The sequence below is a fragment of the Cervus canadensis genome, chromosome 9 (genome assembly GCF_019320065.1).
Source record: "Cervus canadensis isolate Bull #8, Minnesota chromosome 9, ASM1932006v1, whole genome shotgun sequence".
Taxonomy (NCBI): Eukaryota; Metazoa; Chordata; class Mammalia; order Artiodactyla; family Cervidae; genus Cervus; species Cervus canadensis.
In genome coordinates, this window is record NC_057394.1 from 66,554,382 (window position 1) to 66,570,154 (window position 15,773).

General features: G+C 43.1%; 1 protein-coding gene across 14 annotated transcripts in view; it reads right to left on the reverse strand.

Moving 5' to 3' along the window:
* RCBTB2 (RCC1 and BTB domain containing protein 2) overlaps window positions 1-15,773 on the reverse strand; it is a 61,921-nt gene continuing 46,148 nt past the window's right edge. For all 14 annotated transcript variants that reach the window (XM_043477825.1, XM_043477820.1, XM_043477816.1 and 11 more), the window contains 5 exons: window positions 12,539-12,729; window positions 11,902-12,028; window positions 10,137-10,276; window positions 5,877-6,007; window positions 1-1,232 (listed from right to left, as the gene is read on the reverse strand). In XM_043477825.1, the coding sequence (XP_043333760.1) occupies window positions 1,092-1,232; window positions 5,877-6,007; window positions 10,137-10,276; window positions 11,902-12,028; window positions 12,539-12,729 (730 nt within the window). In that variant the 3' untranslated portion in view covers window positions 1-1,091. The remainder of the gene's footprint in view (window positions 1,233-5,876; window positions 6,008-10,136; window positions 10,277-11,901; window positions 12,029-12,538; window positions 12,730-15,773) is intronic.

The following is a 15,773-nucleotide window of genomic DNA, read 5'->3' on the forward strand; positions in this document are numbered from 1 at the left end:
TTCTGTTACTTACAAATGAGTGCTTTATTATCAAACAGTTCAGCATCAGAACGAGGTTTCTAATTCCAAGAGAGGTTTCTTCACATAGTATCATATTGTGAAATACACGTTAGGACGCTGACGCTGCAGCCTACATCCTGGTTCAGTTTCTCATTTGCAGTTGGGTAACTTGATCTAAAAAGTATAAATTTACCTCATTCGTGCTAGTGGTGCCCATGAAATGGAAGTATTAGTTCCTTTTCAGCTGCTACTTTTATAATCACACTGTGCCAAGTTAAAAGACCTGTTTTGTGGTGACATAAAAGTCAACTACAAGAGAAACCCATTTTTACTTACAGAGGCAAATCTCTTAACACAAAAGTAAAAGGCAAATCAACCCAGGAATAACACTCTCTCAAAGACAGTATTTCATACTCAATAATTTCATATGGGAAATTAATGACTCAGAGTAAAACGGAGAATTAAAATTAGCCCTTGGGTCTTCAACAATTTAATTGCCAAGGCCTTTTGTGAATTCTGATTAACGCTTTAAATTAGCCACTATTCCTCAGAACAATGTACCATAATAGCAACCTCAGCTGTTTTAAATTTGCTTTGCCTAAGTTATTCCTTCATCCAGTGTCCCATAAAGAAAGCTGTTCAGGCATGATTAAGATCGATAATCAGTTGAGTGCCTGCTGTAGGCAAGGCGCTGTGCTGGATGCTGAAGTGTGCTAGTGGGAGCACTCCTGGTCAAGCTGCTCTGTGTGGCACCAGCCTGTTGAATATGGAAATTTGGCCAGAATAGCATACACTTAGACCCCTGTACCAAAAGTCTTCAACTTAAGTGACTCGTAAGAGGAAATGGTAAATATAGTAAGACATTTCAATTTTTTCCCCTTGAGCTTAGTCCCATCTGAACAGAGCATTTAATGCCTTCTCTTGTAGACAGTGGATTTCAGAAGCGGGGGAAGACTCGCCACCATCCCCTTGTTTTGACAGAACATGTTCAGCCCAAATGTAGCACATCATCAACACTATTAAGAAGAAGTTATTCTTTGACTGTTGCAGGGATAGTGGAAACACTAAAACTTCTTTCCTGCAGGTGAGGGTCAGTTTTTAAAGGCTCCAACTCTGCTTGCTTTGCTGATAAAGTTCTTCAAGAGATCATGGTCCATTTCTGCAAAGCCCGAAGTCTGTGTTACTACAGTCAAATGGTTTATGCAAAACCTGAAGCAGAATTCTTCTAAGTCCTAGGGACGACAACAGAAATATTTTAGCAAATTCACATATCCTGATGCGATGCAACACAGCACAAAAATTCCTAAAACACAAAGGTGAGGAAAGAGGATTTGATGGCCAACAGAAAGAAATGCTGGGACAGCAGTACCTAAAGAATAGCTGTAAAACTATACAGCTGATGTGAGTCTATGCTTGTAAAAATGTAAATAACAGAGGAAAGCATTCAAGTTCCTCCACACTAACCAATGCAAAAAATGAGACATTTTCTTCCCAGAGATAGGCACCGATGTGTATTGTTCATTCCTCTTTCACTATTTATTTAGAGTACAACAATCTTTTTTGTTTGTGTAATAAATGTTTCTTTATTGTGTGAATGTATAGAGTAAACTGATTAAAAGATTTTCTTTATGTTGAGCCCAACACTCATCTTTTAGTCTTCTGGGGCTTAAATAGTTCTACCTGTAAAGAATTTGTGAGGAAAGCTTATGCCATGAAAGAGTCATCTGGGAAACTGCTTCTCTGAAGTCATGAACAGACCACTGCTCTTTCTCCTTTACAAGAAGACAAGGCTGGGATGGTTAGGCTTCATCAGATCACACAGAGCTTCAGTAGTCTGAAGTGGGAAAGTGCTTGGAAGAAATCACAACTTTCTGCTGAGAGAAACTCCACAGATTGGAGATTTCTGGCTTACTGTAATGTACTCTAGGCCAAAAAAAAAAAAAAAAAAAGTCCCATAGTGATTCCCTTGATTAGATCTGCAAACTTGAGAATCAGAAATCAGGTGGCTTGACACACTTCTGGCCCCAGAGAACTGAGAACTAAAGGCAGGCCGGCCTGTGAAGACCCTGATGGCCTCGGGCCCTGGGCTACGTGGCCCGCCGTGTCTCCTTCATGTCTGTGCTCAGCTCTCCTTGGTGAGACCTCCCTTCCTTTCTCGACCATGATTTAAACCTTCAAATTTCATCTCAGTCTGGCCTCCTCCCACTGCCCTTCCCTAACTTACTTTTTTATATCACTTATCACCACCTAACAGAACACGTATTATATTAGTTTATCTATTGCCCTCACCAGCAGAAAGTTCCATGAGGGCAGAGACTTTGGTCTATTTTGTTCACTTCTTGTACCCTCAAGTGCCTAGAACAGTGTCAAGCATTTAATGGGCACTCAGTGGGTATCTGCTGAACCAGTGCATAAACCCTGCTGATTTTAAAATATGGAGACAATAGAGAATTGTGGTAGAAGGTGTGCTTTTGAAATTGGTCCAATCTGGGATTGCATGCCAGTTTTAAAATTATTATTAATAGTTTGCTAAGAATTTAATCTCTCAGATTCAAGCTTCCTCACTTGTAAATTAGAATAATAATAATACCTATATTCTTATCGGGTTCTTTTGAGAATTAAGCATGATATGAACTGGGCTTCGAATAATCCCTGGCTTGTATTAATTATATATTAAGGAGTTGGTGATGAACAGGGAGGCCTGGTGTGCTGCGATTCACGGGGTCGCAAAGAGTCTGACATGACTGAGCAACTGAACTGAAGTGTAGTCAAGCATGAGGGATAATTTGCTGAAAAGGTCCATTTCTTATTTGAGTCAGCAAGTAAGAATACTAGTCACATCAAATGCACTGTTCTTTATAAAAACTTTTATGTGATGTAAGCACTGAGTCAATTTTATTTGTGGTCTGTCATACTAATTTAGGATATAACAATTAGTTAGTCTACCTCTAAAGGCAAAGTGGGACATTCATTAAACAAACATTTAGTGAGCACCTACTATGTGTCAGGCACTATCCTAGGCACTAGGGATCTGGCAAAACAAAGTCCTTGCCATTCCTCAAGGAGCTTGCTTTCTAGAAAACAGAGGGCTGGATGGTAAGCATTCAAATAATTCACATAAATAGGAAATGTGAAGAAGTCTTGCAAATTAAGCCTAGTTCAGAGGGAAACAGTATGTGCCCGCCATCTCATTTGAGGCAGTCCAGAGGAGTCCAGCATTACTGCCGTGACTGTAACAAACTCTTGAAAAAGCACGTAGCTACTATTTGACCATGAAGCATTCTGCGTGTTGTAAGTGCCCAATGTATTATTACCTTGATGAAAGACAAATATTCACTATGCTTTTAAATGTCCATGCTTCAAGGTAGGGAAGTTTTTTTTTTTTTTAATGTTAAGTGAAAAAAACCTAGTATTTAGAGATATACACATAACCTAGGGAAAAAATCAGAAGGAGCTGTATAAAACATTTGTGTCCTCTGGTTGATGAGGCATTTCCTTCCTCATACTTTTTGTATTTTCTGAATTTTCTTTAATAAGCATATCATAAACAGAAAAGAAGCTATAGCCTTTTTTCTGCTCACTGCTAAAATGTCCCTGTTCTTTGACAAAGGAAAGGATATCCTTAAGGAAATCGACTCCAAGGAGTCTGGCCTGTTTCCTTAAGATTTAACTCTAAGACAAGTTTTCTTTATTATCAAAACAATACATGGTCACTATAGAAATTTCAGGAAAAACTAGCAAAGATAACGAAATAAAAATCATCTACAATCCCACCAATTCAAAGGTAACCACTGACTATATTTTTCAGTCTTTTTTTCTATGTAGATAGTAAATTTTGGTCTTTTTCAATTTAGCTATTTATACTTAAATTTTTAAAATGTTTTTATTTAACAAATATACTTATTAAAAAATAGAACCACAGTTTTTCAGTCAATGATATATCTTGAATAGTATTAACATCGTTGTTCAGTTCAGTTCAGTTCAGTCGCTCAGTCATGTCCAACTCTGAGACCCCATGGACTGTAGCATGCCAGCCTCCCTGTCCATCACCAACTCCCCGAGTTTATTCAAACTCATGTCGATTGAGTCAGTGATGCCATCCAGCCATCTCATCCTCTGTCGTCCCTTTCTCCTCTCACCTTCAATCTTTCCCAGCATCAGGGTCTTTTCAAATGAGTCAGCTCTTTGCATCAGGTGGTCAAAGTAATGGAGTTTCAGCTTCTACATCAGCCCTTCCAATGAACACCCAGGACTGATCTCCTTTAGGATGGACTGGTTGGATCTCCTTGCAGTCCAAGGGACTCTCAAGAGTCTTCTCCAACACCACAGTTCAAAAGCATCAGTTCTTCGGCACTCAGCTTTCTTTATAGTCCAACTCTCACATCCATACAGGACTACTGGAAAAACCATAGCCTTAACTAGATGGACCTTTGTTGACAAAGTAATGTCTCTGCTTTTTAATATGCTATCTAGGTTTATCATAACTTTCCTTCCAAGGAGTAAGCATCTTTTTATTTCATGGCTGCAATCACCATCTGCAGTGATTTTGAAGCCCAAAAAAATAGTCTGCCACTATTTCCGCTGTTTCTCCATCTATTTGCCATGAAGTGATGGGACCGGATGCCATGATCTTAGTTTTCTGAATGTTGAGCTTTAAGCCAACTTTTTCACTCTCTCTCCTCTTTCACTTTCATTTATTTCTTCTTCACTTTTTGCCATAAGGGTGGTGTCATCTGCACATCTGAGGTGGTTGTTCAGTTACTAAGTTGTGTCCAACTCTTTGTGACCCCAAAGACTGTACCATTGTTTAAACAATTTTCTTCTACCTTTATGCTGTATTTATGGTGTTGGAGAAGACTTTTGGACTGCAAAGAGATCAAACCAGTCAATCCTAAAGGAAATCAGTCCTGAATATTCATTGGAAGGGCTGATGGTAAAGCTGAAGCTCCAACCCTTTGGCCACCTGATGCGCAGAACTGACTCATTTGAAAAGACCCTGATGCTGGGAAAGATTGAAGGCAGAAGGAGAAGGGCACGACAAAGGATGAGATGGTTGGATGGCAACACCCACTCGATGGACATGAGTTAAGAGTAAACTCCCGGAACTGGTGATGGACAGGGAGGCCTGGCGTGCTGCAGCCCATGGGGTTGCAAAGAGTCAGAAATGACTGAGCGACTGAACTGAGAACTGAGATATTTATGCTGAATTTTTTTAATTTTTAAAAATTATAAACAATGCTGCAGGAAACGTCTTTGAAGCTAAATCTCTGAATCCATGATTACTTTCTTAAGATAACTTTCTACAAGTGAATTCCTTAAAGAATTAAATTTTTAAAGCTTTTATTACATATTATACCAAACTGCCCCAACTGATAATACTAATTTGCATTCTCCTCAGCAATTTAGGAGAATACCCATTATCCTGAGCCTGTACTATTTCTAAAAATAGATTTCCCTATTGACAACTGAAAAATTATATCTTATTTTCATTCTTAGTTTTCATTTGTTCATAAATCCATTTGGTCCATTTTTTTTCCATCAAACTGCTCATGTTATTTTTTTTTTTAAAGAATTATACATTAACTATGGTAAACTTGCTTCACTGTGTTAAAGATATTTTTTTCCAGAGTGTCATTTATTTTCTATTTGTGTGTGTGTGTGTGTGTGTGTGTTTGTGTGTTTGTGTGTGTGCGTGCATGTGTAGACATTTTGATTTTTTGAGATCAGATCTATCAATCCTTTCCTTCATGGTTTCTGCCCTTGAGCTCCATCCTAACATTCCCTTATATATTTTTTCTTTTAGTACTTTGTTTAAATTAAATCTTTAAGCAGAGTTTCAGTGTAAGGTGAGCTCGTTAAAAGGATGCTCTTCTTACCTGAGCTTCATACTTCACGGCGGCCGACAGGAGCGCGATGGCATTCTCCTCGCAGATTCCTTGCTTGATAGTTTGTTGGCAGAGTTTTTTCAAACGATTTTCTCTATAAAATGTAGCCAAATCAAGCAATCCTGGTAGAAAGAGATGTTTACTAGGGGAGTGATCTCAAGTATCCTGATTTAAACTCACTCAACCCGTCAGAGATGATTTTAAATACTGTGTTGGCCAGAACTTTCTGTTCAGATTTGTGTGTAACATCGTATGGAAAACCCCACACGAAGTTTTTGGCCAACCCAATATAATCCTCGGCGAAGGGGTGTGGGAACTGAAGCTTAGGCTGACGCACACACTGTGCGTGTGTGGCTGGATCTAAGGACACGGCTGTGCTGACAGCAAGTGCAGCTCTCAGACACGGGGCTGTGGGGGAAGCAGCAGGAGCGAAAATGGCGTTTCCTCCGCTTGCCGCCCCCGCCGAAGCCTCAGCACCTCCCCGGCAGCATTCACACAGCTGTGAGAGCTGCTTCAAACACTTGCTCAGGTTTGCTTCTCCTTCAGGAGTTACTCTTCAGTCTCGTGGCTGGACCATTTTTCCTGACTTCCGCGTACTCGGATGCCCAAGAGTTCAGTATTCAGACTCTTATTTCACTTATTTCCCTAAATGATCTCCAGCCTCACAGTTTTAATACTGTCTGGTAAAAACCTGATGATTCTTGTTATATTATATGTCATCTACTTTCAAATAATACAACATAGAGTGATTTAGATGTTTAAGTTGATTTTTAAGCTACTCCAAGGGATACTGTCGGAGAAGGAAATGGCAACCCGCCCCAGTAGTCTCTTGCCATGGACAGAGGAGCCTGGCAGGCTGCAGTCCACAGAGCCGCAGAGTTGCACAGGGCGGAGTGACTGAACACCAGGGACACTGCGGAAAGACTCTAATCAAGGATGGTCAGTCAGGGGGTTTTCCTGACTGTGCCCAGGGTGCCAAGCTTCTGCTACAGGGGGCAAGGGTCCAATTCCGAGTCAGGCAAGATCCCACATCTGCTCAGTGCAGCCAAAAAAAGGGAATGGTCAGTCAGTCAAGTGTTTGAAAGGCTCTTGTCAAATGGCTTCAATTATGGCTATTTAAATCTCCATTTGAGGATTTGTTAATTACCATAAAGAATGTCACTGGTGAAGTGAGTGGCCCTCAAGTTATGTCACTCGGCTAGAGAGACTGAGAGAGTCCCCTCCACCCCTGCATGAACGGGATCCACACCATGGGCTCAGTAGCCCTACACCCTGGGAAGAATAGAACACTTGCTAGGTCCAATTCAGTCCTGGTTGCCACCTGATCAAAAGCTAGCTTAATCATGACTCTAGACTGTTGTCATGTTTACTTCAAGATAACCTTTTCATGGAAGGTACTGCATAGAGGGCCCAAAGGACACAGGGCCAGGATTTCTTCAACCTTACAGTAAGTTTTACACAATGTGGTAGATTTTAGTTGGAAACTTGGCTTTCGTTGTAACATGACAAGTATTATCATAGAAGAAAGGCCTATGGCCTACTGGGGAAACAAACTGAAATCTTTTGAAATCTTGAGAGCTGTGAATGACCTGATTGTTTCTAGTCAGTTCTCAACAACTCTCAGATTCACACTGACAGCTCCCCACACCCCAGGCACCAGACTCACATATGCGTGTGCTCACAGGTACTGCCTGGATCCTCCACTCAGGAGGGCCCAGCTCTGCACCTGCTCCAGGCAACCCCTTCCCACAGTGGCCAGGGAGCCACGTGCCCACTCCTAGACCACACTTCGTGCACCTGGGACTCTAGGAAAGTGTGAAAGTGCTAGTCACTCAGTCATGTCCAACTCTGCGCTCCTGTGGACTATAGCCCGCCAGGCTCCTCTGTCCATGGAATTCTCCAGGCAAGAATACTAGAGTGGGTAGCCATTTCCTGCTCTAGTGGATCTTCCTGGGCCAGGGATCCAACCGAGTCTCCTGCATTGCAAGTGGATTCTTTACCGTCTGAGCGCCCAGGGACCCTGGGACTCCCTGCCTAATCAGCCCTGAGGCCACACATGCAAGTGTTTCCTCCCCTCGACCCTGTCACCAAGGTACAGACCCCCAGTTCCAAGGGGTGGCCAGGGCAGGATGGATGGAGCATGGAGAGTAGGCTGGGTGCCCGTGCACCTCTTGTGGTGCAGGATGTAGCTGGTGGTGGGTAAACAAAGATGGCAGATACCAAGCTGGAGGCCAGGAGTCTGACCTTCCTGAGCAATGGTGTCCTAGCACCGAACTCCAAGAGACCTACCCTCAATTCCAGATGATATGCCAACCTGGCCTCTCAGTTCTTAATGAAGGTGTATTTTTCAAGGTATGAGGATTTAACACATTTTATTTGAAGCTTTTAGCTTGACACATAACTTTAAATTTTTAGACATGTGGTATGTAGGCCTCCTTTAGACTCTTGCCCGGGGGCCTATAGAAAACCTGCCACACAGATGTCTAAAAGGCAGCTCAGACTCCTTTGATTTTTCAAACTCCAGAGCAAAACTTGGTGCTCTCCATACTCAGGCCAACCCCCCCATCCTTCTCTTTCCTTCACACCCCACAACCAACCACCAACAAATTCTGTCAGCTCGCTTTGGAAGATGTATCCAGACTCTCATCTCTTTCAACACCTCCATGCTAGACCACCTTAACCCAGGGCACCACCACCTTACATCTCAACCATTACAGTTCCTGATCTTTTCACTCCTGGAGTCGAAGCTGCCGGTGCCTCCTCCCTCCGTAAAACACACAAACCCATCCTCCTTTTCTCCCCAAATCCTAGACTATGTGGCTGAGCATGGCCATCTAGAAATGACCACTCCCTGCTACTTCCTATGCAGCTAATTAAGGCCTTGGTCATCTCTGGTCCCTGGTTTAAAAGAAGTGGGACTTCCTTAGCAGACATCAGGGTTTGCCCTTGGCGCCTCGCCACTGTCCCTTCCTCCGTCCTGCTGTCTGCAGTGCAGATATGGCCGTGGACGTGAATCCAGGGGCCACACGTAAGGATGCCTTGCACTGTGTCCCTGGGTGACAGAGAAACCACCTTGTTTAAGCTACTTCCTTTTTCCATTTTATTATTAAAGCAAAAACTAAATATGCAACCCTCATTGTCAAAATCTTCCAAGGCTGTCTATCACATCAAGACTAAAACTCAAGCCCTTCACCATGACCTCCAAGGCCACATCTGGTCTTGGCCAGACCCAGCTGCCTGGCCTCAGTTACCTCCACTGCCCACCTCAGTCTCTCTCTCCCCATCCTCCTCTTCCATGTGCTCCCCGTGCTCCTGTCTCAGACCCTCACACTGTCTCTTGTTTAGCATGCTCTTTGCCTGGGTGTCTGCTTGCTTTCCCCCCGCTCTCTCCTCAGCACACTTCCTCACAGAGGCCTTCCCTGACCTCCTGACTGACCGCTTTGATTTCTCATTAAGGACTGGCCTCCCTCCCCTGAGCACCAGCTCCACGGGGCAGGGCTCGGTCTGTCTCCCTCACAGGTGCCGAGGGGAGCGTGGCACACCATGGGCCCTGGCCCTCCTGCACTGTGGGAGGAAGGAAGGAAAACTGGAAAACTTCAGAAATCACACTTCTGTTCACCCGAGGAAAATTAAATGCTGATCTGGTAAAAAGTGTTACCAGCTTTACACATGTAAAATGAATACCAAATTTTAAAATGTGAGGCTTAAACTCTTTCTTTGGTTCCTTACAGAAGCAATTCTTTAATTCTTCTGTCCCACTGGCCAACGACACTGACAGCTGTAAGCTGAAACTGAGTATGTTTTTCACCCTGTGCCCAACTGGACACCCTGTGTTGCTTTCTTACCGTCAGTAACCCTGAAGTGCCGTGAGGCACTGGGCCACGGCAGTCTGTCCCAAAGAGACAGTCACAGTTATGGAGACCAGCAGGGCTTCTTATTACATGCATCTTACCATTTTTATAATGTAAATATCTTGAAGGCAGCAGGTTGTGGAAACTAAAAAGCTATGTATGGTGTCTAGCAATTCAGGCTGAATGGCACCCACACCACAGTGTTGATGGGTTGATAATTCACCCACCTCTCATTTTATCCATCAAGTCAACCTTTGTATGAGGTGGGAAGAAGGAAAGAGTTTGGGTTTAGCACACAAAAACAGAACTACTTTTGTGACTTCCCTCACAGAGACTTCCTTTGAGGCTCTACACAAACCACCTTTTTGCCAAACCCTTGGTCAAGTCTGGTGGGAATTACCTACTGCCTCCTCGGGGGACAGGCTGATGCTGTCTGTGTACAGGTACTCCAGGAAGGCTCGGTAAACAGGATATGAAAATTCACTCATTTCTACAATATCATCCTCGTTGTCTTCCAATGAAGAGCGAAAATGCTCACACCTGAAGGAAGAAAGATGTCAGGTCCTGGCTTCTGGGCAAGAGCCGATAACCTTCCTGAGGAGCACGTGATCGTAGTGGTTAAAGAGGAAGCAACTAACATGCAGAGAGGAAAAACACAGACCACACACCTTCATGTCCTGGCCTGGGTCCCTCGCTTCTTCTGCTGGCCAAAAGTCTGCAAACAGTGGTTTACTAGAGGAGGCTGCAAAGGCTAGCCTGCTGTGGGGTGGCCGCCTCTCTGACCACAGACTCCCACGGGTCCCTCCCACACCATGTCCACGGAGCAGCATTTATAGAAATCAGGTGGCTTTATTTTTTTAAATTCTGAGTAATTTTGTTTCTTCTCCTCCTGTTATGGGTTGAATTGAATCCCCAAATTCACAGACTGAAGTCCTAACCTCAGAATATAACCATATTTGGAGAAGGGATCAAATTAAAAGTAGGTCATTAGGGTGGGCCCTAAACTGATATGACTGGTGTCCTCATAAAAAGGGGGTTTGAACACAGGGAGAGCGCCACGTGAAGACTAGAGTTATGCTGCCATAAGCCAAGGAGGGCAAAAAACTGGCAGCAAACCACCAGAAGGTGGGACGGAGGATGGAATAACCCACTTCATTCAACAAGATCTTGAATTTCTAGCCTCCAAAACCATAAGAGAATAAATTTCTGTTATTGAAACCAATCAGCCTACAGAACTTTGTTACAACAGCCCTAACAAACCACAACCTCCTCATTTTTATGAAGGTTTATGGGCAACAGTAGAAGTGAACAAATATTGCACAGCCTGGCCTTACTAAGAAGTGAACTTGAGACTGAAATACTATACTGTGTTTGTGATTCACTGCAGGAGGACTTGGATGTCTGTTACACAACAACAAAATGAATTTCAAAATCATTAGGCTAGAAGCAAGAAGCCAGGCAGAGAAGAATACATACTGTTTCATTACATTTACATCACCTTCTAGAAAATGCTAACTAATCTATACTGACAGAAAGAAGATCAGGGCTTGCCCCAGGGCTAGGGCCTGAGGGGTCTTTGAGGGGGGTGATGCCAGTGTTCTGTGTCCTGGTGTGGAATGGTGGTTTCCAGAGAATATACAAATGTCAAAACTCCTCAGGCTGCACATTTTAAATGGATGCTCAAAAATTACCCATTAATAAAAGTGAATTTTTAAAAGTCTGTTAGTTTTACCCCAAACCTTGCTGCTCTTGTCTTTTTTCAAGGTCTAAACCTACTGTATCCCACAGCTGATTAAGGAGAGTGACTCTCATGGACTCACTCAGGTCCTGGGCAGGGAGGCTCACTTAGGTCAAGCAGCCCCAACAGGGCTCAGTGGATGCTCACCGCTGGCTGGATGGCTGCTCTCCAGCGCCAAGGTGGACAAGCTGTCTACAGAGTCTCTGAGGAAGCCGATTGCGTATGCCCTGCACCACGCCCCACCCATTGCTACGATGGCTTCTATGATTTCTTGTTTCACATATAACATATTTTCCCTGCTGTACTGTCTGCTCATAAGGGCGAAAAGATCCTTACAGTTTTTCAGAATCACCGTAGTGCCTGACATAAGTCTTTGCAACTAGAAAATAATAAACATATTTATTTCAATTCTCAAATGATGCCTTACCTGATTTTGAGAAGGACTTTATGCACATAAATGTACTTTCCATCCACCAGAAATTTCAGGTCTGCGGTGTTGGGGTTGTCAAATTCCCTCTTCAGGGACTCGGCCACTGTGAGGTGGTCATCAGGTTCTAAAGGAATGACACCAGTGTTTTCCAATGAAAATGCAGGCCAAATATAGTATCGCTTTGCTCACACTCATGAAAATATTGATTTCCCAAAATAAGTGACCAACTGAGCAGTGTGCTTTTTCCCCTAAATACAGATTTCCCGCTGCTGCAATCATTATAAGAACCTCAGACACATCTGCTTGTAAATCTGGCAAAACAACTAAAGCCCCAACCACCTCACTAAATAAACATGTTGAAAGCTTGAGTAAATACGCCCACTAAAAATAAAAGCCATGGTTTCCCAGTCACATCAAAAAGCCATCCGAAGTTCTTTGAATTTTAGTATGAGATTTCTAATACTTTTAAGGAAAATGAATTGGTCCGGTGAGTTCTCTTTCACAGGAGCCTGTGAGAGGGAAATGAATTGCCTGATACTGCACTTAACAAAAGTCCTCACTATTGAAAAACAACAGCACCAGAGTTTTCTTCCTAGCTCTCAGGCCATCACCCAACAGACAGCAGTCAGCTCACCCACAGACAGGAGGCGCCACGTGACGGCGGGCGTGGCAAAGCAGGCGAACACGTCGTCGGTGGAGGAGAAGTGCGTGAGGTGCGGCAGGGTCACCGACTGGCCGCGGCACTGGCCCCACATGTACACGTGGCCGCCCTGCGTCTTGGCGGCCGACGTGTGCGCCGAGTGGCAGGCTGCAATCTCTATAATTCTAGGTTCACAAACACACACCAAGTAAACAGTCAACAGGAGAAGAAACAAGTCGATTTTTCCTTCCCTTAGCATTAACTGATTTAAAAAAAAACAAACTCTTCATTAAGCCTAAGTTTGTAAAATTTCAGGCACCAAACCGTTATTTACATTTAAGCAATGTCTCAATACCACTTATACATCATGAAGGTCTGCTTGTTACCACTTCTAGCCAGTAAGCCGATAAAAATATGCACCTATTTTGAAACTAAAGTACAAGCCACGAGTACAGAGACTAAAAGACCAAAAAAAAAAAAGGTGGTTTAATTTTTTCTTAAAACACTGCTTACTTAAAGCAAATCAAAAAGATGTGGGGCATCTCCACCCAGGGTCAATAAATATTTTTATCAAAACGTCACCAATTTTAGGGTTCCATGGAGCATGCTATGGGGCACCCCAACTCACACTGCAAGCAGTAAGTGCAGTAGTTCTGACTCGCTGAATGATATCATCTAGAACCCCAGAGAGCAGTTTTCTGGGACCAACCATTATGTCAGACCCTACTTCAGTAAGTTCGTGGCTGACAGGCAGATAGTTCTCAGAACACTTCCAGATGGAAACCACTGTTTTGTTGACTTGAAACTTACTGTCTTCTCTAAGACCAAGCCACCACACAGACTTGAAATAATATTTTACCCCAAGTGAGGTGCCATCCTGATTCTGCCTTGGGCAATGGTACCAGCATTCCCAGAACTTTAGGAAATTTAGGGTCATCTCTGACTTCTCCTCCATCCTCACTTAGCACTTTCTTCAGAATATCCAGTTGGCAAAATAACAACAAATTCTTTTTTGGTAATGTCTCCCACTTGCCAGAGCCTCATCAAGCACACCCGAAATCCAGACTGATGTAACTCTTAGGTCTCCCTGTCTTAGACTTTCTCTCTCTCCTGACCTAAATTGCACAATGCTGTCAAGTTAATGATTCTCTTGAAAAACCATTCTCATGACTCCTTTCAAACCTTTCACTGACTTCCCACAAGACAAAAATCCAGACACATGTCCTTAAGGCCTACTATAATTTGCCTACCGTTCATGGCCAGCTTTCTTTCGTATCACCTGTGCCCACACACCCTCTGTTTGAACAAACAGAAAGTACTCACTGCCTCTCAGTGTCACTATGCACAAAGTCCTTGGTCAGGAATGTTCTTGGGCACTTTGGTGGACCTCTCTTTTCCCTGATAACAAACGTTCCATGAAAAATGTAACTGACTGGAACACAACCGTGAACTTCTGTGCTAAACTACCCAATACCAGAAAACCAAAATAACTTCACCCCTACATTCACTTCAGAAATGTTTATCATGACCCTCCAAGAATGGGAAGCAGTCTCTGCCATTCATGCGAGGAGGCGGGATGCTGCTTCCACAGCCAGGGAGTTAAAGATCCAGAGAAGCTGCGAAGGCTGGCCGTCCCTGGGCATGGCTAGGGCGTTTCCCTGGAACACCCAGTGCCACTAGGGAAGTCAGGGGTGGGGCTTGGGCTTGGCTGACCATAGCAGCTGCTACAGCAACGAGAAGGGAGAAAGTTTAGAGGAACCTTCAGGTCTGGGTTTGGGACTCCAGCATCTGCCAAAGCGCCCTGCCTTTGTCTGAGGTCATCTGTCCTTCGTCTGATTCATACAAAAAAGCAAATATGGAAGTTCAAATTGTCTAGTCATACATGCAGTAGACAATAAACTGAGCTAAGGTTTACTGCCAGGAGGTCTGGCATTGTTGTTGCTTAGTCGCTAAGTCATGTCAGACACTTTTGTGACCCCAAAGACTAGCGTGCCATGCTCCTCTGTCCATGAAATTTTCCAGGCAAGAATACTGGAGTAGATTGCCATTTCCTTCTCCAGGGGAATCTTCCTGACCTAGGGATAAAACCCATGTCTCCTGCATTGGCAGGTGAATTCTTTACTGCTGAGCCAAGAGGGAAGCCCAGGAGGTCTGGCGTACAGCATACTTTATTTTGTAGCCAGCCATTCCTACTGGAAAAAAAGTTACGATACGTTGACAATAAATGGATTTGGCGTCACCTAAATAAAATGATCTACCACAATGGCATGGCTTAATGGCTAAGAGGTATGAGAACTAGAACGGCAGAGAATGAGAAAGAATGCAAAACAGAAAACTGAAGAGCGAAAATAAGGTAATTTGTGAAGAAGAAAAATAACAGAAAAGAAATCATGACCATTACAAGATACAGAGCAGTGTTTCTCAATTCTGCTCCTGTGAGGCCAACACAGTACTAATTATTAACACCTCAAGAAGCTACAAAATTCACAAAAATTCAAGGCAAAGTGAGTTTAGAAATCAATTTAACTCAAAATATGTTTTTTATGGAACTTTAAATGCTGGTAAATCAAAGTATTGAAAATTCAGAAAGACTGGGAATGACTGAGTTAAAGAGAATCATTTTAACTATGAAAATCACTTCTCCGTGAACATAAAACGTTAGCATTCTTCATCATAAATAGGTTTCTGTGAAAAAAAATATTTTAAAAATCAGGTTTTTCTTGGGTTGTTATTTGAGCAAATAAACCACGTAGCCAGATTTTCACTTTCCACTTCTGGGAACACGCAACCAAGACCTGATGATCCACCCCACCCCGAGTTCAATCCTGTTCTTTCTAATTAGCCCAGCCTCCCCACAATGAGCCCCAAGAGTCACGAGTTCCTGAGAGGTAAGTCATAATGTTCCTGCAAAGCTTCAGTCACTGAAAAGGGTGGGGAGGTGCAGAACAAGCCCGTGCAAACCTAGAGGTTCCTCCCTTGCAATATTCGTGCGACAGAGAGCCCACAAGCTCAAAATCACCGCACGAAATTCAAGCACGAGAAACTGAGAAAAGCAGGAACATCTCATTCAAAACACTCATCCTTGATATTCTAGCCAAAATCATGTTTAGGTGGACAACATTAAGTATGCACATGTTTAGCAATTTCTACTTTTTTTTACCTATATAATTTAAAAAAACAAATGTTTTTAAGTTGTGAAGATTTTTTAAAAAGACAGAAGGGAACAGGT